The sequence below is a fragment of the Sturnira hondurensis genome, unplaced genomic scaffold, assembly GCF_014824575.4.
Source record: "Sturnira hondurensis isolate 20B ecotype Veracruz unplaced genomic scaffold, ASM1482457v3 Scaffold0003090, whole genome shotgun sequence".
Classification (NCBI taxonomy): domain Eukaryota; kingdom Metazoa; phylum Chordata; class Mammalia; order Chiroptera; family Phyllostomidae; genus Sturnira; species Sturnira hondurensis.
In genome coordinates, this window is record NW_028075721.1 from 2,468,422 (window position 1) to 2,496,303 (window position 27,882).

Consider the following 27,882-nt stretch of genomic DNA (forward strand, 5'->3'; position numbering starts at 1 on the left):
TCAGACAGACCTGGGCTTGGCTTCCCACATCACTAGCTGTGTGACCTGGGGAAAGTTGCTTCATCTCTCTGAGTCTGTGTTCTCATCCGTAAGGTAGGAATAGAGAGTCTAAGGGCTAATAGGATATTATGGTCAGATAAGGTGATGCCTTAAGATGCCTGGCACCAGTGATGTACTCCTCAAACACTAAGAACTCTGTTCTTTCCCCTTTCCTTACCTTGTAGGGCACACTTAAAATCTCAAATATTCCTTTTTCAATTGTAGTAGTGGCAACTATTCATTGCAGAAATTTTGGAAGAATCAGAAAAACATAAAAGGAAATTTAAACTACTAATCATGTGACTCAAGAATCAGCACTGTTAATGTTTTAGTGACCATCCTGCCCAGTTTTTTTTATATGTATTTGTATTACTTAAAAAACAATCAGAATAACGTGTGTAGCTTTGTGACCAGTTTCCCCTCATCCCCCATCATTAGGTTAGCATTTTCCTGTTTGCCCTGGAGAACTTGACACAATGCTTTATTGTTTGGGTTATTTCCAGCTTCCACTATTGTAAATAGCTCTGCAGTGAACATCCATATTTATACAGCTTTGTGTGCGTCTGATGATTTCCTTGGGATAAACTGCTAGAAGTGGAAATACCGTATCAGATGATACACAGATTGCCATTAAGGCATTTAAAAATACGGAAAGCATGGTAAAAGTAGTTTCAGAAATGTATTCTTTCATTCAACGCACATTTGTTGAAGACTTATTAGCTAACAAAAGCTGGGCCAGGCATGGTATAGCTGTGATCATTACAGACCCAGAGCTGTCTCAGGGGAGGAGTGGAGAAAAGAGGCAAATGACTGGCCATTGTGCACCAGGGTGAGAAGGGCTGGGATGGGCAAGGGCAGGCAGGGAGGGCGACTTGCTGAGGCTCGAGAGAGTGTCCTGGGTTGTGACTGATTCTTACTGATTGTTTTCCCATGGATTATAAGCTCTTCCAGCCCTGGCTGATGTAGCTCAGTGGACTGAGCATGAGCTGCAAACCAAAGGGTCACCAGTTCGATTCCCAGTCAGGGCACATGCCTGGGTTGTGGGCCAGGTCTCTAGTACGGGGCTTGTGTGAGGCAACCACACATTGATAATTCTCTCCCTCTCCCTCTCCTTCTCTAATCTTTAAAAGAAAAGAAGCTCTTCCAGGGCAGAACTAGCCCAAAACTTCCTGGGAGCTCAATCTCCACTAGCTGGGACCAACGATGATAAGTAGCAAAATAGACATGAGCTGGGTCTGGCCTGATCTGTTGGAGTGTTTACTTTTAATCCCCATACCACCTCTTCATAGCTGTGAGACTTCGGAATTCTACTCACTTCTCCAAACCTCTGTTCTCTTGCCTGTGAACTAGGGTGAGCAACAGCTTCTGTTCACACTGGGTGAGCTCAGACGAGCACAGAATGATTTGATGATGCACGTCCAGGGCCCGCCTGGCATGTCAGTACTCAGAAACATGATTGTGGGGTGCAGTTTCCCCATCTGCTCAGTGTGAGACTGGCCTGGATCAGAGGTTCTCAAACTTGAGAGTGTGCATCAGAATTTCTGATCCAGAAGGTCTGGGACAGGGCCTGAGAATCTGCGTTTCTGACAAGCTCCCAAGTGATGTGGATGCTGTTTGCCCAGGACCATACTTTGAACGCCAGTGATACCTGATTCATTGTTCTCCACAATAGGAAAAACTCACTCATGGGCCCTGAGTTCCCAGATGACAGGGCTTGTGTCTGACTAATCCCCACAGCTTTAGCACAGGCACTTTTACATGCTATTGTGGGTTGAATTGTATCCTTCAAAAGTCGTTGAAGTCCTAATCCCCAGGCTGTAAATGTGGTCTTATTTAGAAATAGGGTTTTTGGAGATGTAATCAAGTTATGATGAGGTCACTAGGGTGAGCCCCAATCCCATATGACTGGCGTTCTTATGAGAAGAAAAGGGCAGCCGTGGCTGTTGGCTCAGTTGCAGCATTGTCCCTTACACCAAAAAGCTACAGATTCGATTTCTGCTTAGGGCATATACCTAGGTTGCAGGTTTGATCCTTAGTTGGGGGCCTATAGGAGGCAACCAATGGGTGCTTCTCTCTCTCTTTCCCCTCTTTTCTCTCTCTAAAATCAATTAAAAACAAAACAAGACAAAACAGTCCTGACTGGTGTAGCTCAGTGGGCTGGGCATCACCCCACAAACCAAAATGTTTCTGTTTCCATTCCCTCTCAGGGCACATGCTTAGGTTATGGGATTGGGCCCCGGTTGGGGGCCTGTGAGAGGCAGCTGATCAATTGGTATTTCCCTCAATGTTTCTCTCTCTGTCTCTCCCTTCCCCTCTCTCTAAAAATAAATAAATAAAATATTTAAAAAATTAAAATAAAAAAATGCCCTCAGGTGAGGATTAAAACAAGAGAGGGAAGAGCACATAGAAACATGAGGGGAGAATGCCGCGTGACCGTGGAGGCAGCAAGTGGAGTGCTGCACGCAGCCGTAGGCCAGGGATTACCAGCAAGCTACCAGAAGCTAGGATGCAAGGAAGGATTCGTCCCAGAGATGACATCTGCTGTTCCTTCTGCTGAAAATATTCTTCCTTGCCCATACAGCATGAAACATTCCTGGTGAGGGGGAGTGAGTGGGGTTCCTCTGTGCACCTCGCAGCTCCCCCACTTCCCTCTATCTATTGGAGGGCTGCTGTTGTCTCTCATCTTGTAAGTACTTGTTTATTGTCCCTCTCCCCTTCCCGGGCTGTGACCTCCCCAGGAACAGGGCCTGGGTCTTTGAAACAGGTCCCCAGAGTGGGCTTGTTGCATGAGATGATGGGTAACACGGGTAAATAATGACCTCAATAGTGAAAGTTGTTATTTAGACAGGGTTTTTTTTTGTGTGTGAGTCTGAGTCTGGCTCTGTGTATTCAAAATCTCTTTTAATGCTAATCGAACCCTGTGACGGAGATTTATTTCTCCTTATTGCACAAATGAAAAAAACGGAGGATTTGAGAGGTAAAGAGCAGATGTCACAAGTAGTAGAGTGGTTAAAATCCAAATCGGCCTGATTTCAAAGCCGGAGTCCGCCACGTAGAGAGTCACCCAACGGATGACTAGAGGGGCTGACGAAAGGAGGAAAGCCTTGACGCCCGCTCCACCCAGTACAGTCTAGGTCCTGGCTGTGGTGGCACACGCCAGGGCGCACCGGCGACGCGTGCGCAGTGTTGCCGCGGCGCCCCCTGCGGGCGGTGCGCTGGAGGCGGCGGCGGCGGCGGAGGGCACCTAGTGCGCCTGCGCGCTCGGGGAGGTTGTGGCGGTACTCGGCTGGGGATCGGCTCTCCCTGCTTCCGCGGCCATGGCGCAGCCTGGGAAGCTGCTCAAGGAGCAGAAGTATGACCGGCAGCTGAGGTGAGGCGAGGCTCACCGAGTCGGGCGGGCGGGCGGGCCTGTCGGTGAACTCCACTGCGTCCGCGCCGGGCCTAAGCTTGCGAGCGGCGCCGTCCTGCCTCTCCCAGGCCTCCCGCCGGGCGGGGCCGTACGGGGCTGCGGCTCCGGCCCTCGGGGCTCGGGCCTGGGGCTGGGGGTGCGCCTCTAGGGTCTACCTCCCCTTCCGGCCTGGGCGCGCTCGCCTTCCAAGCACTGTGCTGTTGGAGGCGCGGGGTCCCAGCGACATTGGTTGTCGCCAGGTAGGTTGTCGGCCCCGCCTCGTTGTTCTCTGGCTCCTCGCTTTGCAGAATGGTGGAATCGCGACCACCCCATCCAGGCGGCACGTTAGGTATCGGTCTGAGCCTGCACTGTCCAATGGAAATATAATGCCGTCTCCTGAGCCCCGCGTGTCATACATTTTCTAGTAGTCACATTCAAACAAAGAAACAGGCAAAATTCTGATAATACAGTTTATTTAACTCAATATATCCAAAATACTACCATTTCAGTAGGCAACCAATAAGAAGTTATTAGAGATATTTTAACTTTTTTTCTTATATTGCTCTCAAAATCCGGCGTTTTACACAGTGTAGAACATCTCCATTAGGACAAGCCTCATGTCTAGTGCTCAGTAGCCACAAGTGGCTAATGGCTACTTTAGTGGGCACTGCAGGTCTAGACCCTCAGGCAGTTCCTTGGTTATTTCCTCTTCCTTGCTTTTTCTCTTTTCCCTCCCCATTTCTTACTAATTGAGCATCTTCCATGTGTTAAGGCAGTGGAAGTAACACAAAGGCTTGGATCCCCTTCTTTCTGTAGCCTTGAAGCCAGAAGTTACAGGATGCCCTTAGGGTTTGAAACTCCCATTTGCACCCACAACTGAGTACTGTCTTAGGGGCTTTAGGTGCACAATTCTGAGAGCAGCCTCAAAGGCAGACATTCTCTGTGTTATAGATGGGGTAACTGAGTCTTGGAGAAGTTAGATAACTTGATTAGTCTTGTGTAGTTGAGCCAGGATGTAAACTCGGACCCTTCTGATCTTTTCAGAGCTGGTACTCAGTCACATCACTCTGGTCCCAAGCTGCCGGAAAAAGAAGCAAGGTGGCAGAGCCCTGGTAACCAACTCATGTTCTCTTGTAAATTCTTGGAGTTCCTTGTGTTTTGAATGCAGATATAACTGTGTGTGATAGCTGAGAAGATATCTTTGGTTACTAAGTAACTGTAACAAAAGAGTTTTTGCTGAGTTCGGTCCATTTAAGGACCAAATTTTACCTTTCATGATAAGAACTGGCTATTGATTTTGAAATGTTTTAGGGAAGCAGTTAGAAGCAAAGATGTACAGCCAGTCAGCAGTCAACAAGGCCGTGCTTTCCTCAGTCCAATAGGAGTAGACAGGATTGATTTCCTGTTTGGGCCCTTTCTTGAAGCATGTTACCTAGAGGTGCACCAGTGATCTCTTAGGCTTACTCCAACTACCTAAGCATTCATCCACTGGAAATACGTTTGGCATATTGTGTTCCCTTCATTCTTAGGAAAACTTGGTGTTTTCAGTCCTTCTGATTCTTCTAGGTCAGGGGTATGAAGCTCATTTTCACCCGGGGTGGGGGGCACATCAGCCTCGTGGTTGCCTTCATAGGGCTGAATGTAACTTTAGGGCTGTATAAATGTAACTACTCCTTAACTAGGGGCAAGGAGCTCAGCGCTGCTGCCAGGTAGAGACAAGGTGCCGGGCCAGATAAAACAAGGTAGAGGGCCAGATTCTACCCGCAGGCCTTGTGTTTGCTACCTGTGTTCTAGGTTTTACCTCCGTTCATCTCATAACCATTCAGTGACCACTTACCCTGGACCACTTACCATTGTGCCAGTCATTGGGACTATAGTGGTAGATACAGGTAGTGGTCTGGGTCCTTATGAAGCTTAGAGTGGAATGGAAAGGTGGATGTTCAGCAAATAAGAAACTAATGAGGCAGTTATGGTTGTGACATGTGCTGGAGGACATACTGGCTATATGATAAGGGATCTGCTTTAGACCAGGTGACAGAGGCAGTTAAAGTCTGTCCTCCAGGCTGTGGGATTTTTCTGATGGTTTGGGCCTTCCCTATACTACTTTTTAAAAAAAAGATTTTATTTATTCATTTTTAGAGAGAGGGGAAATGAGGGAGAAGTGGAGAGAAACATTGATGTGGGAGAGAAACATTGATCGGCTGCCTCTTGCATGACCCCAGTGCAGGGGCCTGGCCCACAACCCAGGCATATGCCCTGACTGGGAATCAAACCAGTGACCTTTTGGTTCGCTGGTCGGTGCTGACTTCACTGAGTTACACCAGCTAAGACTATCCCATATATTTCTAATCCTTATTGTATCTTTGTGTTTGTTGATGCATTTATTAGTCATGCTAGTAGAAGGTTCATTGGGTATTATGTTTTAAAGCACTCCTATAGAATTCAGTATGAGGCTTTTCAGGTGATGATAATTCAGTTTTCTTGGTAAAGTTTTTCTCTTACAGAAATCACAGTGGTAAGTCCTATGTCAACGTCTTAAATATACTGGATCCATGTAACTTAAGGAGAAATGAAACAGAGAACAGAATCGGTTTTAAACCTAAGGCACTTGTTTAATGTTAATGAGCATTTCTAAAGACTTTCCATTCTGTAAGTTATCTGGCTTGAAGGGAGTAATGGACAGGAAGCTGGAAGACCAGGTTTCTAGTTCTGATTTGACCCTTCATCTAACCGGGCAAGGCATCAACCTTAGTCTTAGTCTTATGTTTCACAGCTGTATAATCCCCGTAATACCTCCTGCTGCTCCTGTCTCACATATTTGCCACGGTTATTCTGTGCAGGAACACTTTAAAGGCCAAAGATCTCCATTCAAATAAGAAAGTTGTTTCTGTGAAATTTTTAAAAACATTGAATATGTATCGTGTTTTGTAGGTTGTGGGGCGATCATGGGCAAGAGGCTTTAGAATCCGCTCATGTTTGCCTAATAAATGCAACAGCCACCGGAACTGAAATTCTTAAAAATTTGATACTACCAGGTAATGTAGTTTTGCGGTTTTAAATTTACTTCTTTGAGGTTTTGAACTAGAAACATGTATTCTTGACTGATTTTGTTTTATCTCCCAGGTATTGGTTCATTTACAATTATTGATGGAAATCAGGTCAGCGGAGAAGATGCCGGAAATAAGTATGTTCTATTCTTTTCAAGTATATGCGTGTTAGGGAAGGCAGTGTGGTGTCACGGGAGAGCGAGACCGAAACCCCAGCCTCCCCTCCTACCAGGCTGATTCGACTCTCAGGTGGACAGTAATCCCTATGTGTAGGATTATGGTGAGGACGAGGAGAGTTAATGTAGGTCAGGTGTCAGCGCAGTGTCTAGCAAATAGGCCATTAAGAAAAGATATCCATCGTTACTATCTTTATTATTGTTATTGATGCAAAGGAGTAGTCATTATTCCTTTATTTGTGAAATCTCAACACTTTCTAAGTTCTTGCATTGATTCCTAGATGTTAGTATATAACAATAATTGTATTATTGGATTACAAGAATAATGATATCTATCTTTTATTTGCGAGGTCTTCTAAGCTTAGTCCAGGTGCATTTCTCTCTCACTACACTGTCTCCATAAAAATGCTGTTTGAAAGATGGCCTGCTGTATCATTCTTTAAAGATGATCATGTTGAGAAGTATAGGGCATTTCAGGCTTGCCTTTTCAGGAACTTGGAGTCTGGGTCTCATTATATTGATATTTGCCAGTATACCGCAGCAGTGAATAACTACAAGGAAAATCAGAATGTGGTTCATATCGAGCCTTGACATCTTTTCCTTGGGTAATAGTATATCCATCCACAACACAGCCCTTTTGCTGGTGTCTGTAAAGAAAAAGTCCTATTACCTTTGCTTACTTGGTTAGTTAGAGCAGGGCGTGATAAGAATAAGGTTTCTTTTTCTTATGGAACCACTGAGCTTGTGCTACAACACAGCAGCCTGCCTGATCAGCAGCCTCAGATCTTAGCCCTGAGATGTGACGAGGGGACGTATGGGAAGAAGTCTGAATAGATCTGTTATATTCTACTTACCTGCAAAAGCAAATGATTTAATACAGCATTTTTCAAGTGTGGTCTGTGGAGCATTAATTCTGGGGATTGTTAATAACTGCTAAATGGACAAACGGATTCCTTGGTCAAGTGAAGTTTAACATTTCTTTACTATAAGACTTTAATATCACATGTTTTATGTGTGTTATAAATTTCCTAGAGGGAAATATGACACATGATGTTTACTAAACTTTTTAAAGCCAGGGAGCCCTTTTTCTCAGAGCGTCTTGTGAAATTTATGTCTTGTGGTACATACTTAGGGAAACACTGATTTATTAGCTTGTCTGTGATGATAAGTTTTATCCAGTTTTCTTCCTCCAGGAAGGCTGTTAAAATCTGTAAGGGAAATATAGTTTTTTTCATAGTATGAATGAAGTATACCTGGTATTACAAATAACCTTTCCTTTGTATAGTCAAAGAAGCCCTTAACTTTTTAAAATTTTATCTATTTTAGCTTTTTCCTTCAAAGAAGCAGTATTGGCAAGGTAAATAATCAGTTTGTTATAGGATATGGTTGAATTTAAGCATCTAGTGATACTATATTTTGGTTTTTGAAAAGCTTTGACTTTAAAAAGAGCTTATTATTTCTCCAAGAAAAAAGTTAAATTAGCTCATTTCCCCCCGATCTTGTAGATCTTTATGTGTTTGGTAGTTTAAGAACATAGAAGTAAGTCCTGGCTGGTGTAGCTCAGTGGATTGAGCGCGGGCCTGCAAACCACACGATCACGGTCCGATTCCCAGTCAGGGCACATGCCTGGGTTGCAGGCCAGTTCCCGGCAGGGGACACACGATACATTGTGTCTCCTCAGCAGAGGCAACCATACATTGATATTTCTCTCCCTCTCTCCTTCCCTTCCCCTCTAAAGATAAATAAATAAAATATTAAAAAAAAAAGTAAGGTGCAATTAATGTGTTCATTTAAGAACTTCAAGTAATGATGGTTTAGCTCTTTTCTAAGGAATATTCTGGTTGAGCCTCAGTTTAAGCACTATGAAAAGCAGAGTTGTCGTATCTATGCATGAAATTTGGGTAATTTTATAGTATGTTGCTTGATCTGTTAATTGAAGGGTTACATTTTAACCACATCTTTTCTAATTCAAGTCAAATGCTTTGTTTTCAAAAAGAATCGAGCTCAAGCTGCCATGGAGTTGTTACAAGAGTTAAATAACGATGTCTCTGGGAGTTTTGTGGAAGAGGTATATATGTATATACATTGTTATTTCTGTGCAGAAATCTTATTTTTCAATAGTTAAAAGCCCTAGGAAGTTAAAATTTTGAATCTTTGTATACTATATTTAATTACTTGAGAGTTGAATTACTTTAACATTGTCTAGCATGTTGCCTCATTTGTTCTAAATAGCCTGTTTTCTGCTATGTTTAATGTGATTGTGAACGTGTTGGATTTTTTTCCCTTGTCCTATTTAGAGTCCGGAAAACCTTCTAGACAATGATCCTTCATTTTTCTGTAGGTTTACCGTTGTGGTTGCAACTCAGCTTCCTGAAAGGTAAATCCTTATGTTAATTTGTTTTTAATTTGTTAAATTTGCATAGTTTTGTTTTCTCTGCAGTCTGTTTTTAAAATTCCTGAACTCTATAGAAACCTTTAATTGGGAGCACTTGTGAATTTCTAGCATCGAAAAGATAGGAAAGAGAAAAATATGGGATGTGAAATTTTAAAATACATAGGCTTAGAGCAGTTAAATTGAACATTGGTTATTTTTGGTGGGGAAAAAAAACCTAGTTAGTTACAGGGGTGTCTAACCTGCAGCCTGCAGGCCACATGCAGCCCAGGATGGCTGTGAATGTGGCCCTACATTAAGTCGTATATTTACTTAAAACATTATGAGATTTTGTGATAATGTGTTACAATGTATTTAATGTGTGGCCCAAGACAACTCCTCTTCTTCCAGTGTGGCCCAGAGTTGTCAAAAGGTTGGACACACTGATAGAATTAATTATAGGGAATACTGGGGGATGTATGTAAGGATGCATACGTTTTATAAATGTTTTCCTCTTTTTAAAAATATTTTATTTATTTATCTTTAGAGGGGAAGGGAAGGAGAGAAGGAGAGAAAGATCAATGTATGGTTGCCTCTGGTGTGTCCCCTGCTGGGAACTGGCCTGCAACCCAGGCATGTGCCCTGACTGGGAATCGAACCATGATCGTGTGGTTCACAGGCCTGCGCTCAGTCCACTGAGCTACACCAGCCAGGGCTGTTTTCCTCTTTTGTTTAGGAAGTATCTTTCAGTAACATTCTCCATAATTCAGAAGTTGAGGCTTTCATATCCTTGCAGTCTAAAAGATATGCTTTCTTTGAAATTGCAGCCTGTGGAATTGCTTGCTTTTCAGTGTATACTTGGTTGGCTTATAATGCAATAGATATACCTTTGCATTTATAATTTAGTAAGAAAGTTGTTTTATTTTCAATTGTTTTATTTTCTTCATGTTTGGCATATATCTGTTTGTTTATATTCCTTTTTATTTTGCCTTCCTTTACAGTACATTACTGCGTTTAGCAGATGTCCTCTGGAATTCCCAGATCCCTCTCTTGATCTGTAGGACATATGGACTAATTGGTTATATGAGGATCATTATAGAAGAACATCCAGGTAAAACTGTTGTACACAGGAGGCTTGCTTTCAGTTGCTTAAGCTATGATTTTAGAAACTTGACAATTTAGAAAGTCAATTTTCAATTTCAAAATAAATTTGTAGTAGCACAACTGGATTTTAGGTTCAAAGTGTTAATTAGACTCAGTCTGCTTTCATGTTTCTTTTACTTAGTATTATAGGAGGATACAAAGCAGGGGATACAATAGGCACAGCTGCTGTGCAAATACTTAGCTTTTTTTTTGCCTCTTAACCCACATTGGGCATATGTGGCTGCTTGTAGGCAAGAGCTGAGATATGTGGGTCACACTGACACGTAGGGGTCACACCACCTTTTCCCCACCAATCTTTTATTCCATTCTTCTGCAGGTCTTAGACTTCTCTAGTTCAGCTACACTTCCACAAAACAAGCAAGGCATTAACCTAGCTACTGTTCCGAGGAAAAAGTTACAGGAGATCAAAGTCATTCATAGGCAGGCTTGCAACAATTCAAGGCTGATGTTAGTCCTTTACTTAGAAAATTTTAGTCTTAAATCATTGTAACATTTTCATTGATTCCTTATACATTCCTCTGAGCCAGGCAGTCTGCTAGTGCAATGGTAGCTGTTGGCATTGGAAGCAACATTGAGTATTTGTATCGACTTAGGCAGTTAGAGAGTGGCTTGTGAAGATAAGCTTTTGGCAGCAGGTGGTGGGCCATTTAAGAGTTGTAAGTGGGAGAGTGACAGGGTAAAACTTTAAAGTGGGTCACTGAAATGGAGTAGAGAATAAATGGATTTGAAGGGGACAAGACTGGAGGCAAGGCTTGCTATTAGGCGATTTCCAGTGTTTAGGCGAGAGAGTGAGCGAGCGTGCGCGCAAGTGAGCCCGCGTGCGCACAAGTGAGCCCCTGACTGAGGGCACATGTTATAAAGATAGGGAAGAGGAGGTAGATGATAATAAAGGTTAAATTTACTAGCTTTGTGCCTGTCTTTTTGTGGATTACTTCATTTATTTTTTAAAAATCCTTATAAGGCACATACTATTTTATCTGCTTTTTAGAAATGAGGATGCTGAAGCACAGAGAGAGAAGTTATTTGCCTAAGTTCATGCACCTTGCAAGTAACAGAACTGAGCCTAGCTTTAAAGACTCTCTGGAATTACACACTTTTCTGCACTCCCCTATGTGGAGAGCTATATATGAAGTGGTATCAGGATGTGAGGAATGACTGATGTTAGGCTGAGGGACAAGAAGTCAGGGGTGACTGTCAGGTTTCTGGGGCAGGGGTTTAGGTAGATGGTGATGCTTCTGTTGCAGATGACAGGAGGAGTCAGGGTAGGATATTAGGTTGTGCCCGAACACACATTTTCATCAATTTTGACCGATTCAAATGATAATAACACAACTCTACTTGAAAAGAATCTTGGCTTTACTTTTATTAACACTTTAGTCCACATAGGATTTGTGCTTTTAGTAAAATGTATATGTAGATACAAATTTATCTGAATAATGGACAAAACAATTAAAATAAACTGTAGACCCTATGCTCATTTAAACATTGTAGATTTCTTAAATTCTTGTAATGTGGTGTATTTCCAGCAAAATTACTAAAGAAGTAAATTGATCTTTTGGGATTATTTGTTTCGCAGTAATAGAGCCTCATCCAGATAATGCATTAGAGGATCTGCGACTGGATAAGCCCTTTCCTGCCCTGAGAGAGCATTTGCAGTCTTACGATCTGGATCACATGGACAAAAAGGTCGGTAGTGTGTGTGACCTTCCATTTATAGATAGACTTAAAACATTTTCTGTAACATAAGGTTTTGAATTACACCCATGTCAGAAAAGATTACAAACGTCCATAGTCCTGTCATCCAGCTTACATAGTAACAACACTGTACCTAATTTGTTTTAAATAAATCTTTTTTTCTCCAAAATTTAAAAAACTTCTTTATTGAAGAAAAGTACATTAACCAAACGTATCTGTGTAATCAACATCCAGGTCAAGAAATTGGACATTAACATATTTCTCTTCATGGCCCTTTCCCAAACAAACTGATGTGCTTTTTGAAATAGTTTGAATTTGAGTGGTTGTTTATTGAAATTGATTCCTCTCGAAACTTACTTTTAGTGTTTGAGATTTGTCAGGGCAACTGCATATTTTGGTACGGAAATAATGATATCTATAACAGACTGTGTAATTTAAGGAATATGTATTTTTTCCTACCTATGTATTAGTTAAAATGTAGGTACTTGGTTCATCAGAAAACATCGGGAAGATCTTTTATAGTCTAGGATTAATATCTGAAATCAAAAGATTTGAGCTTTCTTTTGAGTGGCAGGTTTCTGAGACTGTTTTCTTGATGTAAGATGGGGACAGTCATAGCACACACCTGCCATTTTAGGATCAAATTGGACAGTAAAAAAAATTTTGTAAAGCAACTTTTGTTAATCCAGTTCATTTTCCTCCATTCATTATATCATATGTACTGGGGGATGATCATAGATATTGTTGAATTTGTTGAAAATGATATAGGTAGTGAGAAATAAATATTAACTAATTAATGTTAACTAATACTGACATTATCTTCTTCTCTCACTTGTAGGACCATAGCCACACTCCATGGATTGTGATCATAGCTAAATATTTGGCACAGTGGTACAGTGAAGTATGTCCTTTTTTTAAAAAAGAAATTCCATAAGTGATTATAGTTTCAATTTATTATAAAGGATTTCATTGGAGGGGGTGGGAGATTAATATTTTTTTCTTGCATGGTTTAGGGTAGGTGGGTGCTTTTCCATTTAAATCCAGCAGTTCCTCTTTTGATACTGATATTTTTATTAACCAAATGAAATTTGAATAAATGTCATTCTGAAACTGGCGGTGGGGAATGAATGCAGAGAAATGGCCCATAGTTTCTGTTTTGTATCACATCAGCCTCTGATTTTATTTGTGTGTATATTTACTGATGAAATCTCATGTGGATGGGAGAATGGGGGAAACTGTGGGCTCTCAATTACCATATTTTGATAGGTTTTTAAATTTTTTAACCAATTTAGACAAATGGACGAATACCTAAAACGTATAAAGAAAAAGAAGAGTTCAGAGATTTGATTAGACAAGGTAATTTTATGGGATATGACTAAATATTATATAAAGTTTGAAAAGCAAATTGATTTAAGCTAGTGTATATTGGATTTCTGTCAACATCTTTGTCAAACGATGCCATCATTAGCCAGTATTTTATTTTGCCTTGGGAAATAAAGGAACCATTTCTGTACAGTTTTAGGAATGACTAGTGTCAGCCATATTTTTCTTAAGTTTCAATACATCTTATCTTCTCTTCAGAATCTGACAACATTCTGGGAATAATGGGAGAGATGATGGGAATATGGGCGAGAAAGAAGAAAGGGGCTGTTGTTTGCTAACCAATTTCTAGTTTAATAGGCATTCTAAAGAATGAAAATGGGGCTCCAGAAGATGAAGAGAATTTTGAAGAAGCCATTAAAAATGTGAACACAGCTCTAAATACAACTCAGGTATTAAAAGAGTTGCTGGCCCTGGCCAGGAAGCTCAGTTAGTTAGAGCGTCATCCCAATATGTCAGGGTTGCAGGTTCGATCCCCAGTCAGGGCGTATTCAGAAATCAACCAATGAATGCATAAATACGGAGAACAGCAAATTAATGTTTCTCTGTCTCTCAAATCAATAAATTATAAGTAAGTAAGTAAATAAATACATAAAAGAGTTGCTGAAGGATTCATTTAAGAAAGGTTTTCTAAAAAAAAAAAAAAAAGGTTTTCTGAGGTCCTTATGGTGAAATAGTTGATTTTAGATTTAAGTTAATGTTTCCTAAATTGTATAGTTGGTTAGAAATTAATGTCTATAATACAGACTGACTTGTTTCAGTAATATTCTGTATTCTAAAAAATGGACATCAGTGGTTCAGTATATAATAGCAGTACTGTGAGCAGTGTGGCTCAGTTGGTTGGATGGTGTCCTGCAAAAAGCAAAAGGTCACTGGTTTGATTCCTGGTCAGGGCAGGAATGCCTGGGTTGTGGGGTCAGTCCTTGGCTGGGGAACATACAACAGGCAAGCAACTGATGTTTCTCTCTTACATCAATGTTTTTCAGTCTCTCTTTCTCCTTCCCTTCCCCTATCTTTAAAATAAATAAATAAAGTTTAAAGAATTTAATGATTAATTAATTAAAATTAACTGCTCAAAGTGGTGGTCTTTTTGAACAGTTACTAATTAGGGTGTAAGGGTTTCAGTTTTTTAACAAGATGGAAAAACATGAACTACAACTCAAGCTTGACATTAATGTCTGAAATCTTTGTTATATTTTCAAATGTAAATATATAAAAAGATTTACTTTGGCTTCTTCTTTATTCCATTTATGATGGAAAAGAACAGATTAACTTTTAATACTAACAGCAGTGGACAGGGTGGAACTTTCTTCTGTTCTCTTTTTCCTAATCAAATTCCATCTGGTACTGACTCAAATAAAAGTATAAGCAAATCAGAAGTTTGTCTCTTTTTTTTTAAAGATTTTATCTATTTATCTCTAGAGGGGAAGGGAAAGAGAGAGAGGGAGAGAAATATCAATGTATGGTTGCCTCTCATGTGTCCCCTGCTGGGAACTGGCCTGCAATCCAGGCATGTGCCCTGACTGGGAATCGAACCTCCATCGTGTGGTTTGCAGACCTGCGCTCAATCCACTGAGCTACACCAGCCAGGGCTGAAGTTTGTCTTTAATTACAATTCAAGAATTCAAAGAAGTTGTTCAGAGAAATAGCAGGGAAAATAAAGGTGGGCAAATTCTTAGTATAAGTAAATGTTTCATGTTGCTTTGGCAGATCCCAAGCAGCATTGAAGATATATTTAATGATGATCGCTGCGTAAATATCACCAAACAGGTAACAGCAAGTAAAAAGAGTGCCACCTGAAGCTTTGGGTCAAATTCAAATGCCACTTACAATAGTAATAATTTCTTTTAACTCTTTTAGACTCCATCATTTTGGATTTTAGCTCGTGCCTTAAAGGAATTTGTGGCCAAAGAGGGTCAAGGAAATTTACCTGTCCGAGGCACAATTCCTGACATGATTGCAGATTCTGCCAAATATATAAAACTTCAAAATGTGTAAGTCACTGTTTTTAGACTATGTAACAGAAAAATTAATTTGTTTATATTAGAGATTAATGTATTTTACTAGTCTAGAAAAGAGAAATAGAAAACTAGTCTAGAAATAGATTTCTATTTACTAGAAATCAAATGAAAGCCTGTTATAATTTAACTGCTTTAAAAATAAGTTAAAGAGACTTTCGGTCAAAATGGAGGTGTAGGTAGACATACTTTGCCTCCTTGCACAACCATAAGAAGCATCACAACTAACTTTAAAAAACACCCAGAAAATCAAACTGTATGGAAATCCAACAACCAAGGATTTAAAGAAGCCATATTCATCCAGATGGGTAGGAATGGCAGAGACAGGGAGCTGGGCCAGAGAGGATGTGGTGTGGTGGTGAGCTGGCGAGCTGGCGGCGGCCGGCAGAATGGGCACTTCCATCTTCGTGTGTGGTGGATAGAAATAAGGAGGGGTACTTGGGGAGCAAGTGATCCCAGCCCCAGGCCAGACCACACAGCTCAGGATTCCAAGCACTAGGAAATAAAGCCTCATAACTTCTGGCTATAAAAACTAGTAGGGGTTGGGGTAGTGGAAAAACTGCTGGTCTCTCATGTCCTGAGTCTGTTTGTTTAAAGGGCCTACACGGTCCTAAAATGTATATAACCCCCCCACTGGGAGCCACCACTAAGACAACAGCTAGAGGGGTGCCAGTCACATACAAGAATTAGGTGAAGTGGCTAGAAACAGGATGAGTGCCAAGCAAGCCTTCAGCAGCGAGGCAGTGGCATTGTCCCCACTTTGACCCCTCCCCCATATACAGAGCCACAAAGTGGTGAAGTGGGTAAACCCACCCTGGCAATTACCAAAGGCCCTGCTCCATGCAATGTAGCAGGTGTGCCAAGACAGGGAGTCAGAGCAGCTCTGCCCAATACACAGAAACGAACAGGGAGGCTGCCAAATTGAGGAGACAAAGAAATATGGCTTAAATGAAAGAGCAGTACAAAACCTCAGAAAAAGAACTAAATATGGAAATAGCCAACCTATCAGAAGCAGAGTTCAAAACTCTGGTGATAAAGATGCTCAGAGAACTCACTGAGTACAGCAAAAGCATAAGGGAAGAAGTGATGCTTTTATTTCACCAAGTGTAATGCTACACTTGGTGAAAGAAAAATCCACAGGGAACCAACAGTGAAGGGAGGAAGCTGGGGTTCAAATCAATAATTTGGAATATAAGGAAGAAATAAACAGTCAACCAGAACAAAATAAAGAAACAAGACTTCAAAAAATGAGGAGAGAAGAAGACTCTGAGACATCTCCAAAAGTGCCAACATTCAAATCACAGGGGTGCCAAAAGGAGAAGAGGAAGACCAAGAAATTGAAAACTTACTTGAAAAAATAAAACTTTCCTAATTTGGGAAGAAAATAGACATACAAATCCAGGAAGGACAGAGAATCCTGAACAAGCTTGACCCAAAGAGGACCAAACCAAGATACGTCATAATTAAAATGCCAAAGGTTAGAGAGAGAATCTTAAAAGCAGCAAGAGAAAAGGAGGCAATTACATACAAAGGAGTTCCCATAAGACCATCAGCTGATTTCTCAAAAGAAATTTTGCAGGCAAGAAGGGACTGGCAAGAAGTATTCAAAGTGATGAAAAGCAAGGACCTATAACCAAAATCGCTCTATCCAGCAAAGCTATCATTTAGAATGGAAAGGCAGATAAAGTGCTTTTCAGACAAGGTAAAGCTAAAGGAGTTCATTACCAAGCCCTTATGTGAAATGTTAAAGGGGCTTCTTTAAGAAAAAGAAGATCAAAACTCATCAAAACACTGAAAATTAAAATCTCTTGATAACAAACTCACAATTATGAACAACTGAATCTAAAAAACAAACTAAGCAAACAACTAGAACAGGAATAGAATCATAGAAATGGAGATCATTTGGAGGGTTATCAGGCGGGAGGGGGGAGAGGGTGAATGGGGGTTAGGTATAGGGATTACGTAGCACAATTTGTAGGTACAAAATAGGGGGAAGTTAAGAATAGTATAGGAAATGGAGAAGCCAAAGAACTTATGTGTATGACCCATGGGCACGAACTAAGGGAGACAGATTGCTAGAGGGAAGGGGGATATTGGGCAGAGGTGGGCAAAGAGGGAAATATTGGAACAACTGTAATAGCATAATCAATAAAATAAAAATAAGCTAAAGGACTTAGGAGGCAGATTTTGTTTTTTAACATTTTATTTTTAGAGTAGATTCAGGTTCATGGCAAAATTGAGTGGAAAGTACAGAGAGTTCTACACCCTGGTAGGAGACATTTTTTTTTGCTTCTTTTGTGATAAAACCTAACATTTGAGCACTTAACTCTGTGCTATGAACTGTTCTATGTATTAACTAATTTAATATTTACAACAACCCTATGAAAGAGGTACTCTTATTCTCTCAGCTTTATAGATGAGGAAACTGAGGTCTACCAAAGGTAATTTATTCATGGTCAGAAAGCTGGTAAATAGCAGAACCAGGATTTGAACCCATGAAACCCATCTCTATACTTTTAACCAAGGCCCCGTACTGCTTTTTATTTGTAACTTAAAACTCTGTAGCCTTCAGTTTGGATTAATTTTTTTATTTGTAATGTTTCATAATTTAAAGAGTTCATGACCATAGGTAGACACTTGCTATTCAGGTATCACTAGCCTGAACCCATACAGATTGTCAATGAGATGGTTCTCAGTGGATTACCTTTGCGTAGTGTGGGCATGGTGCTGATGAATCCAGGGCCACTGGCGTGGTTTCCTCAAGGGCCAATTAATGTCACACAGAGATCTCTCTTCCCTAAACAGATTGCACTCTGTATCTCAGTCATTGTTTAACAAATCTTTGTTGTCCTAGACTAAAAGTTCAAGTGCTTAAACTTGGGGAAAGTCATTTGAGGATAGAGAGAAGTATGACCTCATATTGGAGGTAGCTAGCTTAATATTGATCATCTTCAGAGATGAAAATATAACTAGACTTAAAAGTTTTACATGAATTTGCCCTGGCTGGTGTAGTTCAGTGGATTGAACGTGAGCCTCCGAACCACACAATCGCGGTTCAATTCCCAGTCAGGGCACATGCCTGGGTTGCAGGCCAGTTCCCAGTAGGGGACTCACGAGAGGCAACCATACATTGATATTTCTCTCCTTCTCTCCTTCCCTTCCCCTCTAAAGATAAATAAATTTTTAAAAATCTTAAAAAAAAGTTTTACATGAATTTGTAGGTGGACATTTTCAAGTGCTTACCTTTTCTTGGACTTCAAGGAGAAAAATCGTGTTCTTCAGTAATATGTTTTGTTAGGTCCTCTATCAGAGAAGCATGTATCATAGAGGGCAGTTTTTAAGTTGGGTGCTATTAATTACTAAGGTACTGTTAATGCAGTCCTTCACCAACACTGGGAAGATCTCCAGTACTAATAGGTGTTGCTGGTAGCATTTCCATGGTATTTTCCCATTTCATATGTTCTAGACCAGTATTTTTTCATGAAAAGGAAAACAATTTTTTTGTTTGCCTCCTGGTGATATTTAAAATTTGCTGATTTTAAAATGTAATTAGTAGCATTTTGGTTTTTATGTATTTTTTTCCAGTTACCGTGATAAAGCAAAGGAAGATGCCGCTGCTGTGGGGAATCATGTTGCCAAGTTGCTGCAGTCTATAGGCCAGGTAAGCTGCCGGGCACTGTGTCTTCGATGGAGAGCACAGCTCCATGGAGGCTCGATCATGTAACTCCAGCCAGAAAGGGTTTAGAGATGGAGGCCATGGCACTGGCTCTGTGCGTCTCACTTGCCTGCCTAATGAGAAAGACTGTTTTAGGGAGACAGAGTGTTTTTCCAGTGCTTTCCCAGCACTTGGAGAAAGCCTCCCATCTCACAGAGATGGGCTTTATGCTGTATCCCCTGATAATTTTTCTCTTTTATCCTGGAACAAAATCTGCATTTATCTCTTTACAGGCACCAGAGTCCATTTCAGAGAAAGAATTAAAATTACTCTGTAAGTCCCTTTGAATTAATTTTGTTGTTTGTTTTGCTTCATAAAAATGTGCCACAGGGAAGGAATTTTAAATGGTTGAAATTAAAATTTTTCCATGGTCTCATGGTATAGATACAAATAATTACTGGGCAAGGTTTTTTATTCTTTTTTTAAAAGATTTTATTTATTTATTTTTAGAGAGAGGAGAAGGGAGGGAGAAAGGGAAGGAGAGAAACATCATTGTGTGGTTGCCTCTTAACACCCCCCCACTGAGGGCCTGGCCCGCAACCCAGGCATGTGCCCCGACTGGGAATCAAACCGGTGACCCTTTGGTTTGCAGATGGGCACTCAATCCACTGAGCCTTACCAGCCAAGGCATTTTTTATTCTTACAGTGTGATAAATGGAGAGTATTTTAAGACCAGGTCAGAGGTGGAACATATACTCTCATATCTATGGCAATGCTAAAAAGACATGAAGGCCAATTAATTGGAAGTTGTCATTAATACAGAATGATTTTCAGCATATTAATTTTAAGGAATTTGGGAAAGTTGTATCACAAGGCTTTGGGTATGAAGCCTTAAGTCACGAGTACATTGACAGTATTGGTTTAACTACTAATTTTGATCTGTGTTAAATGACTGTAATGGAATTAAGAATTTTACCATCTAGTTTCAGAGTGGCTAGGCTCCTGGCGTGTTTGATAACTCCTCAGTAGACCTGAGACATTTTTATATTTAAGACTTAGTTTAAGAATAATAAAATCTTTTAACATGCTGTCTGAGGATTTTCCCTATAGCTACTGCCCATAGTTTCTGCAGAAGTCTATATTTTGCATGCTTTTCAGCCTTAAAATATATTTATCCAAGTCTTCTATTACATAGAAGACAATACAAATACTAGTCTACTATACAAATACTAGACTCTTGTATAGTATTTGTTTAGGCTTATGTTTACTTATTTTTATTTTTTAAAAGATTTTATGTATTTTTAGAGAGAGGGGAAGGGATGGAGAAAAACATCGAATGGTTGCTTCTTGTGTGTGGCCCATCTGGGGACCAAAGTTGCAACCCAGGCATATGCCCAGACTGGAAATCAAACCAGTGACCTTTCACTTTGCAGAATGATGCTCAACCAGCTGAGCCACATTGGTCAAGGCTTAGGGCTTAGTTTTAAACTGATAAGAACAGATACTACACATAATCTTAGCCAAAAGGCCGAGAAGCGATCTTAGGGCTTAGTTTTAATGTCTTGTTCCACTCTTAATTTTGAACCTTGTTTATGATGTCGTGTTTGTTCTACTAATGATACCGGATTAAAAGCTGGATGTTGGGTATTTGAAGGTTTATTCTATTCTTTCTACTTAGGGGTATGTTTGAAAATTTCCATGATACAAATTTTGTTTGTTTGTTTTTTAAAAAATCTTACAGCCTTGACCAAGTAGCTCAGTTGGTTAGAGTGTCATCTTGATATGCCAAGGTTCCACATTTGATCCCCGGTCAGGGCACATCCAAGAAGCAACCAATGAATGCATAAATAAGTGAAACAACAAATCGATGTCCCTTCCTCTCTCTCCCTAAAATCAATTTAAAAAAAAGCCTTATGTATACCAAGAGCACAATATATATAACACTTTCTTTTAGGACTGCTTATCCATAATAATGATAAAAACTATTGTTCATTGAGCCCTATCAGGCATTGTGCTAGGTACTTTTGATTGATAGAATATCTTTCAAAGGTAAATAATATTATCCCCATTTTGAGGCTCAGAGGGATGCCATCACCTACTTATTCAGTGCTAAACTGAATAAGTTGTGGTGCTAAGGACGTGAATTTAAGATGACTTAAGTTTGCCCTGGCTGGTGTAGCTCAGTGGATTGAGCACAGGCCTGTGAACCACACGATCTCGGTTCGATTCCCAGTCAGGGCACATGCCTGGGTTGCAGGCCAGTTCCCAGCAGGGACTCAGGAGGGACAACCATACACTGATATTTCTCTCCTTCTCTTCCCCTCTAAGGATAAATAAATAAAATCTTAAAAAAAAGAAGATGAGTTCTAGTGCCTTCTGTGCTAACCATTAGTGCCAAAGACATTTATTTCCTCACATTTCTGTGTCTGTGAAGAGTATAAACACAATTTCTTGTTCTTTTTTTTTTAATATCTGGGTTTTATTTTTTTTAGGTTTTATCTATTTATTTTTAGAGAGAGGAGAAGGGAGGGAGAAAGGGAGAAAAACGTGGCCCTCACGTGGACCTGGCCTTCAACCCAGGCATGTGCCCTGACTGGGAATTGAACTGGTGACCTTTTGGCTTGCAGCCCACGCTCAATTCACTGAGCTACATCAGTCAGGGCCCAATTTCTTGTTCTTAAAGTGATCTGTGATTTGAATATTCATGTCTCAACCAGTTACCTCTATAATGTCTTTCCTGCATTCAGGCAGCAATTCTGCATTTCTTCGAGTGGTAAGATGTCGATCTTTAGCTGAAGAATATGGCTTGAATACAGTTAACAGGGATGAAATTAGTAAGTATAATAATCTTTTGGTGCTACTTATTAGCTTTTATTTTAAAGATATTAATATTTTGTGTGTAATAGTATCAGTGTATGGTGATAATATAAAAGGTAATGGATATATTTATATTCTAAATTTTATTCTACAAACCTACCAAGTAGTCGTAATTTCAAAATATAAAACTTGATATATACATAAAATCATATTTAGGTAGGTTACTGACTTGTGTGATATGTAGAATAGCTAACTAAAGTGAGCATGATACTACTTTAGTAGAGATTATGGTGATTGTAGTTAATAGTCCATAAAACAACTGGGTTTCATCGGATGTATCTCCCTTTATTTTACTACTTATCATTTTCTATTTTATTGTCACAAAATATTAAAATTTTCTTATAAAATTGCTTTGTGTCCTCAAACTTGAGTATATAGTAAATTCAGTACTTTGTTTTTATGTCATGAATTCCCCCAAATTGTATTGAGTTTTGTTCCTTTCAGTTTCCAGCATGGACAATCCAGATAATGAGATGGTATTCTACTTAATGTTGCGGGCTGTGGATAGATTTCATAAACAACATGGTAGATATCCAGGTAAGAATAGCAATCGGATTGTCAAATATAACAAAATCTTGAATAAACACTTGAATTAAATCTTCAAGTGTTCTGGGTTTTTACAGTTGGTCCTTGATTTTTACTTTGTGAACAGTTTACACCTAGTTCATCTCAGTGAGGAACTACCATTTATTTTGTAAGTGTAATTATTTGCAAATAGTGTTTGGTTCTAAACTATTACAGGGGAATAGTTTAAGTGACACAATGCATATAGAAGAAAACATTTTTTCTGTCAGTTTCTGTAGTTTACTTCTAAGACTCACACTGACTTGACTTTAGTGGGAATGGAAAGCCACAGGAAGTATGCCAGTGACTTCTGAACTCAGAACTCTGAAGGGGTAGAGATTTCTTTGCTTAGTATCTAATTTTTGATCTGTAAATGTAGTGATTGGAGAATTGACATAAATCTCAAAGATTTTCAGTTGCCCAGAAATTTTTATTATAATTTAAATTATGCAGGATTATTGCATAGCAGTACATTCTAGGTGTACATAAAACCTGTTGCCCCAACTGATGTCATATGCCCACTGAGTTAAAGTCTTAATGAGCTAGCTTCCCAGAAGAAAGAAAATGAATAAACACTAAATATGTATTGCTTTATTGTATTATTTGGTTAGAATGTATTTTTGGTTGTCTATTGCATAACAAACTGTCCCAAAATTTAGTAGTTTAAAACAATAAGTTATTATCTAATGACTTTGTGACTTGGCTGGGCTCAGGCAGATGGCACTGGGGAGAGGGGATTTTGCATGATGCCTGGAACTGGAGTCACTCTGAAAGCTTGACTTAGTTAGATATCCAGGAAGACATTTTCACTCAGGTGCCTGTCACTTTAGTCAGGATAACTGAAACTGCTGGGGGCTTGTCAAGCATCTGTCCCCACCTGGCCACTGGGGCTTCCTTTTACTATGGCAGTCCTTGGGTAGACTTCTCACATGTCTGGCTTTCCCAGAATTAACATTCCAAAAGACCCAGGTGGAAGGTATACAGCATCACTTATGTTGTATTCTATTGGCTTCACAGGGCCAGCTTAGATTAAGAGTAGAAAGGGAGTACATGAGGACATTAAGGGTGTTCATTGGGAGCTGTCCTGGGAGAGTAGCTCCCACACAGAGCATAGGCTTTGAACCTAGGCTCAGATCCAAGCTCTGTCACTTACTGTCTCTTGACCTCGGGTGAGTCACTATTTCCTTCCAAGTCTCAGGTCTTTCATTTATGGAATGGCAATAATACCCACTGTATTAGACTGTTAGGGTTAGATATGTAATATATGAAAATCACTTTACAAACTGCATAGCACCTTGTAAGTATATTACTATTATTGTGAGGAAGAGAATTGGTGATCATTCTCAAACCATAGTGGTTAAAAATATTGATGTTTTTATAATATCTGAATGTTTTGGCAGTTATATTTTTCCTTCCAGGAGTAATAATAATAATAGGTTACCTTTGATGACATATAGTCAGTCATTAACAACTGCCTGAGCTTGTATCCTGGCTTTGCTGTTTTTTCTAGCTAAGTAACTCAGGCAAATAACTTAATCTGCACCTCAGTTTTTTCATCTGAAAAATGGAGGTAATAGTACCTACTTTATAAGGTTGTTGTAAAGATTAGATATATTAATGTATATATGATGCTTAAGACAGTCTCCAGCATCTGTTAATGCTCAATAAGTGTTACTTGTTATTATAGCTTTATATCCTTGGTGTCATTTCATTTTCTGGAAATGAATAATAAACACCATAGTTTTTATAAGAGGTAAAAATAGAATGTCACTTTCTCATTCATTCTATTCTGTCAAAGAAGTATTGAACACCAACTGTGTGCCAGACACTCTTTCAGATACGGATATGGAGCAGTGATCAAAGCAGGCTTATCAGACTCAAATTTTAATAGGTTTTTTCAAAATCATATTTATCTTCAATTATAGTTGACATACATTATATTAGTTCCAGGCACACACTCCAGTGATTAGACATTACATAACTTAATTGATCATTCTGATAAATCTTGCACCCTTCTGATATCATACATGTAATAGATTTTTGATGATTTCTTTGATTGTTACAGGTTCATGATATTTGCAAATATTGGTCTCATACTTTTTTATTTTTGTGCTTCAGTTTCACACCTTACTGTTTTGACTAGAACACCCGAAACTTGATTAAATATTTGAATGACATGTTTATTTTAACAAAAATTAACTTACATGTATAATTTTAGGCGTATATAACTATCAAGTTGAAGAAGATATAGGAAAATTGAAGTCTTGTCTCACTAGCTTCCTTCAGGAATATGGACTATCTGTAATGGTGAAAGATGATTATGTCCATGAATTGTAAGTATTTTTTAAAAATATTTTTTATTTATTTATCTTTAGAGGGGAAGGGAAGGAGAGAAATGGCAATGTATGGTTGCCTCTCATGAGTCCCCCGCTGGGAACTGGCCTGCAACCCAGGCATGTGCCCTGACTGGGAATCAAACCGTGATCGTGTAGTTCGCAGGCCCGTGCTCAATCCACTGAGCTACACCAGCCAGAGCTTTTTTTTTTTTAATTTATTTTTTATTTATTTATAAATTGTAAGTATTTTTAAAGCCATATAAGAGATAATACCTGTACCTATCATAAATGAGTCTAAGTTCATGTCTCTATCCTTTCCTGTAGTTGCCGATACGGAGATGCTGAGCCACACACCATTGCTGCATTCTTAGGGGGTGAGTTCCAAAGATGGGCAGACTGGCCTCTGTGGTATATACAGTTAGTAAGTCTTGTTTTCTTTGCTCTTTTAACAAGGGAGGTCAGTGAAACAGGATGTTGAGTATAAAGTGGCACAATGCCATTGTATTCTGTCACTTTATTCCGGTCTTTGTTTAAAAGCTGTCTTTCCTGTGAAGTCATCCCTACTCCCTGATTTAATAATACCGAGGCCCTCCTCTTGTACTCATACCCTTCTTCCTTGCGGTTTCTCCATAGCACTTAAGAGTCATTTGACATGTTATACTGTACATTTTAGTTATTTGTAAATGATCTCTCCCTCACTACTAAAAAGTAAGATCTGTGGGGGCACTGTTTATCTTTTCTTCCCTATCGTATCCCTCATACCTGGAACATATCTGGTACATAGTAGAGTCTCATATTGTACTGTATCAATATTTGTGGAAGATCAAGCTTCAGATTATAAAAAGTAAAGAAATACTTATAAATGTAAGTATTTTTTCTTAGTAATTTTGTTTTTTCTTCTTTTGCTTTGTTTTGAGTAGTTACAGCAGTCTGGCAGTATTTAATAGAGAGTCTTTTCAAATTACAAATGTATTTAGAACAAATATGCTCTGTATTCCCTTTTTTATTTTATTTTTTTAATTTTAATTTTTCTTCAAGTACAGTTTTCTGCCTTTTACTGCCATCTCAGCCCCCTCCCCTGCCCTCCCCTTTTTGTTATAAAGTGGAAGGGTATCCTTTGAGAATCTTTTCTGCCTATATGTATCCTTTAAAATTTATTCAACCATAGTACTATTTTGACTTTTTTTACTTAATATATCTTGCTAATTAATGTTTCTAAACCACAGTAATTAAAATTATTCATTCTTTAAAACTGTGGCATAATATCCCATGGTGTGAATGTATAAAACAAAACTTTTTTTTTTAAGATTTTATTTATTTATCTCTAGAGGGGAAGGGAAAGAGAGAGAAGGAGAGAAATATCCAATGTATGGTTGCCCCTTGTGTGTCCCCTGCTGGGAACTGGCCTGCAACCCAGGCATGTGCCCTGACTGGGAATCGAACCGAGATCGTGTGGTTCGCAGGCCTGTGCTCAATCCACTGAGCTACACCAGCCAGGGCCTCAAAACTTTTAATAACACAGGTATAAAAAGTTGTAGTCCTTTATTTTGATATGACTGAGTAAATCCTGTCTGTTTTGGATTACTTTTAAAAAATTTTTAAAATTAATTTATCTTTAAAGGGGAGGGGAAGGAGAGAGGGAGAGAAATATCAATGTATGTTTGCTTCTAGTGTTTCCCCCACTGGGAACTGGCCTTGTTTTGGATTACTTTTAAATGCCTTTGCTTTTGGAAAAAGGGAAGGTTTTCTTTACAGAATTGAATATTTTTATGTAACTCTTGAAATTTACTTCTTTCAAGGATTTGCTTTTCTTCTTTTTCCTTGCAGGAGCTGCTGCTCAAGAAGTTATCAAAATAATCACCAAACAATTTGTAATTTTTAATAATACTTACATTTATAATGGCATGTCACAAACTTCAGCAACTTTTCAGTTGTAGAATAAGTCCCTATGTCGTGTATTAAATGAAACGTTAATTACCTTCAGCTTGTGCTCAAATATGTAAAATGCTGCTACAGGAGAACTGTTAAATTGTTTGCTTAATAAACATTTTTTTCATTTGTAATAATGTAGTCTTGTTGTTTGGGGGGGTTGGTGTGTGTGTGTGTGTGTGTGTGAAGGAAGCAGTCGTTTTCCCAGAGAATAAAAGCTATCCATTTCTTTTCTTTTTTTTTGTTTTAAAGAATTTATTTATATTTAGAGGGGAGAGAGAGAGGGAGAGAAACATCAATGTATGGTTGCCTTTCGTGCGTTCCCTGCTGGGAGTTGACCTGCAGGGAACTGGCCTGCAACCCAGGCATGTGCCCTGACTGGGAATCGAACTGCGATCCTGTGGTTCACAGGCCCGTGCTCAATCCACTGAACTACACCAGCCAGGAAAAGCTATCCATTTCTAATTGTTATTTTTGGCTTGCAGTCTCAAATTTACTTATAGAAATCTTGTATTTCATTAGGAATAGCTTTAAATATTTTCTTCTTACAGTCTAAAATAATCCATGTGCAGATTTTAGCTATGGATATATTAGGACCATCACTATTTGTTAAAACAGAATTTTAAAAGCAAATATTTCAGATGTATTAGTTTATTAGAAACAAGGACAGGATGCAACGCGGAGGGAAGGGTAGAAGAGGAGTGAGGGCCATACTTACCCCATCCAGCCTGCACACATGTGCCAGTGTCCCCTCAAGACCCTCGAAGCCATGGTCCCAGAGTGTCTTCTTTTATTACTGAGACCACCCAATTAACTCCTGGGGGTGAACAACCCGCTGAGCAAAGGAAGCGCTCACCCAAGGCTGTGAGATTAAAGGATTTACCCTTCAAATTGTGAGTTTTCCAATCCACGTGTTTGCTAGTCCCTGCTCTTGAGGAGGGACTGCACTTGGGGGCCGAGCTGCCGGAAGTCCCGCCCCACGGAAGTGAGCCTTGCCGTCTGGGTGGGAAACAGGCTACTGCGGTGTGGTAGGAAGCTGAAAGGGCCGAAGGGCGGGAACTCGGAGCGCAGCGATTCGAGGGTAAAGGACTAGCTCCCTTGTAGTTCGCGTTCGGGTCCTCCCCCAGCCCTGTCCCCGTCCCGTTCTTTTGCCTCCTGTAGAAAACGGACTGTGGCCTGCAGGCCCAGGTGGCCCTCACGGAGGCAAGGGTGCAAAATGCCCCGCTGTTCCCTTCTTAGCCCG

At 39.7% G+C, this 27,882-nt stretch overlaps 1 protein-coding gene and 1 non-coding gene across 3 annotated transcripts; one reads left to right on the forward strand and one right to left on the reverse strand.

Annotated features, from left to right (window-relative positions):
• The first annotated feature begins 3,278 nt into the window (after positions 1-3,278).
• NAE1 (NEDD8 activating enzyme E1 subunit 1) lies at positions 3,279-26,773 on the forward strand. 2 transcript variants are annotated; one of them, XM_037041577.1, is made up of 20 exons: positions 3,279-3,409; positions 6,359-6,462; positions 6,551-6,611; positions 7,977-8,007; positions 8,647-8,718; positions 8,948-9,027; positions 10,023-10,132; positions 11,762-11,871; positions 12,719-12,781; positions 13,173-13,236; positions 13,561-13,652; positions 14,971-15,030; positions 15,121-15,254; positions 18,864-18,939; positions 19,227-19,266; positions 21,681-21,767; positions 22,255-22,347; positions 24,593-24,707; positions 25,035-25,084; positions 26,538-26,773. In XM_037041577.1, exons 1-20 carry the CDS (start codon positions 3,357-3,359, stop codon positions 26,645-26,647), a joined length of 1,605 nt encoding a protein of 534 aa, XP_036897472.1. In that variant the 5' UTR covers positions 3,279-3,356; the 3' UTR covers positions 26,648-26,773. The 2 variants fall into 2 exon arrangements, with proteins under 2 accessions (XP_036897472.1, XP_036897473.1); XM_037041578.1 differs by lacking the exon at positions 3,279-3,409 and adding an exon at positions 4,472-4,539.
• On the reverse strand, positions 20,282-20,473 carry LOC118983993 (U2 spliceosomal RNA). Its single transcript, XR_005065845.1, has one exon. It is a non-coding gene; the product is annotated as a U2 spliceosomal RNA (small nuclear RNA).
• Positions 26,774-27,882: the final 1,109 nt, after the last annotated feature.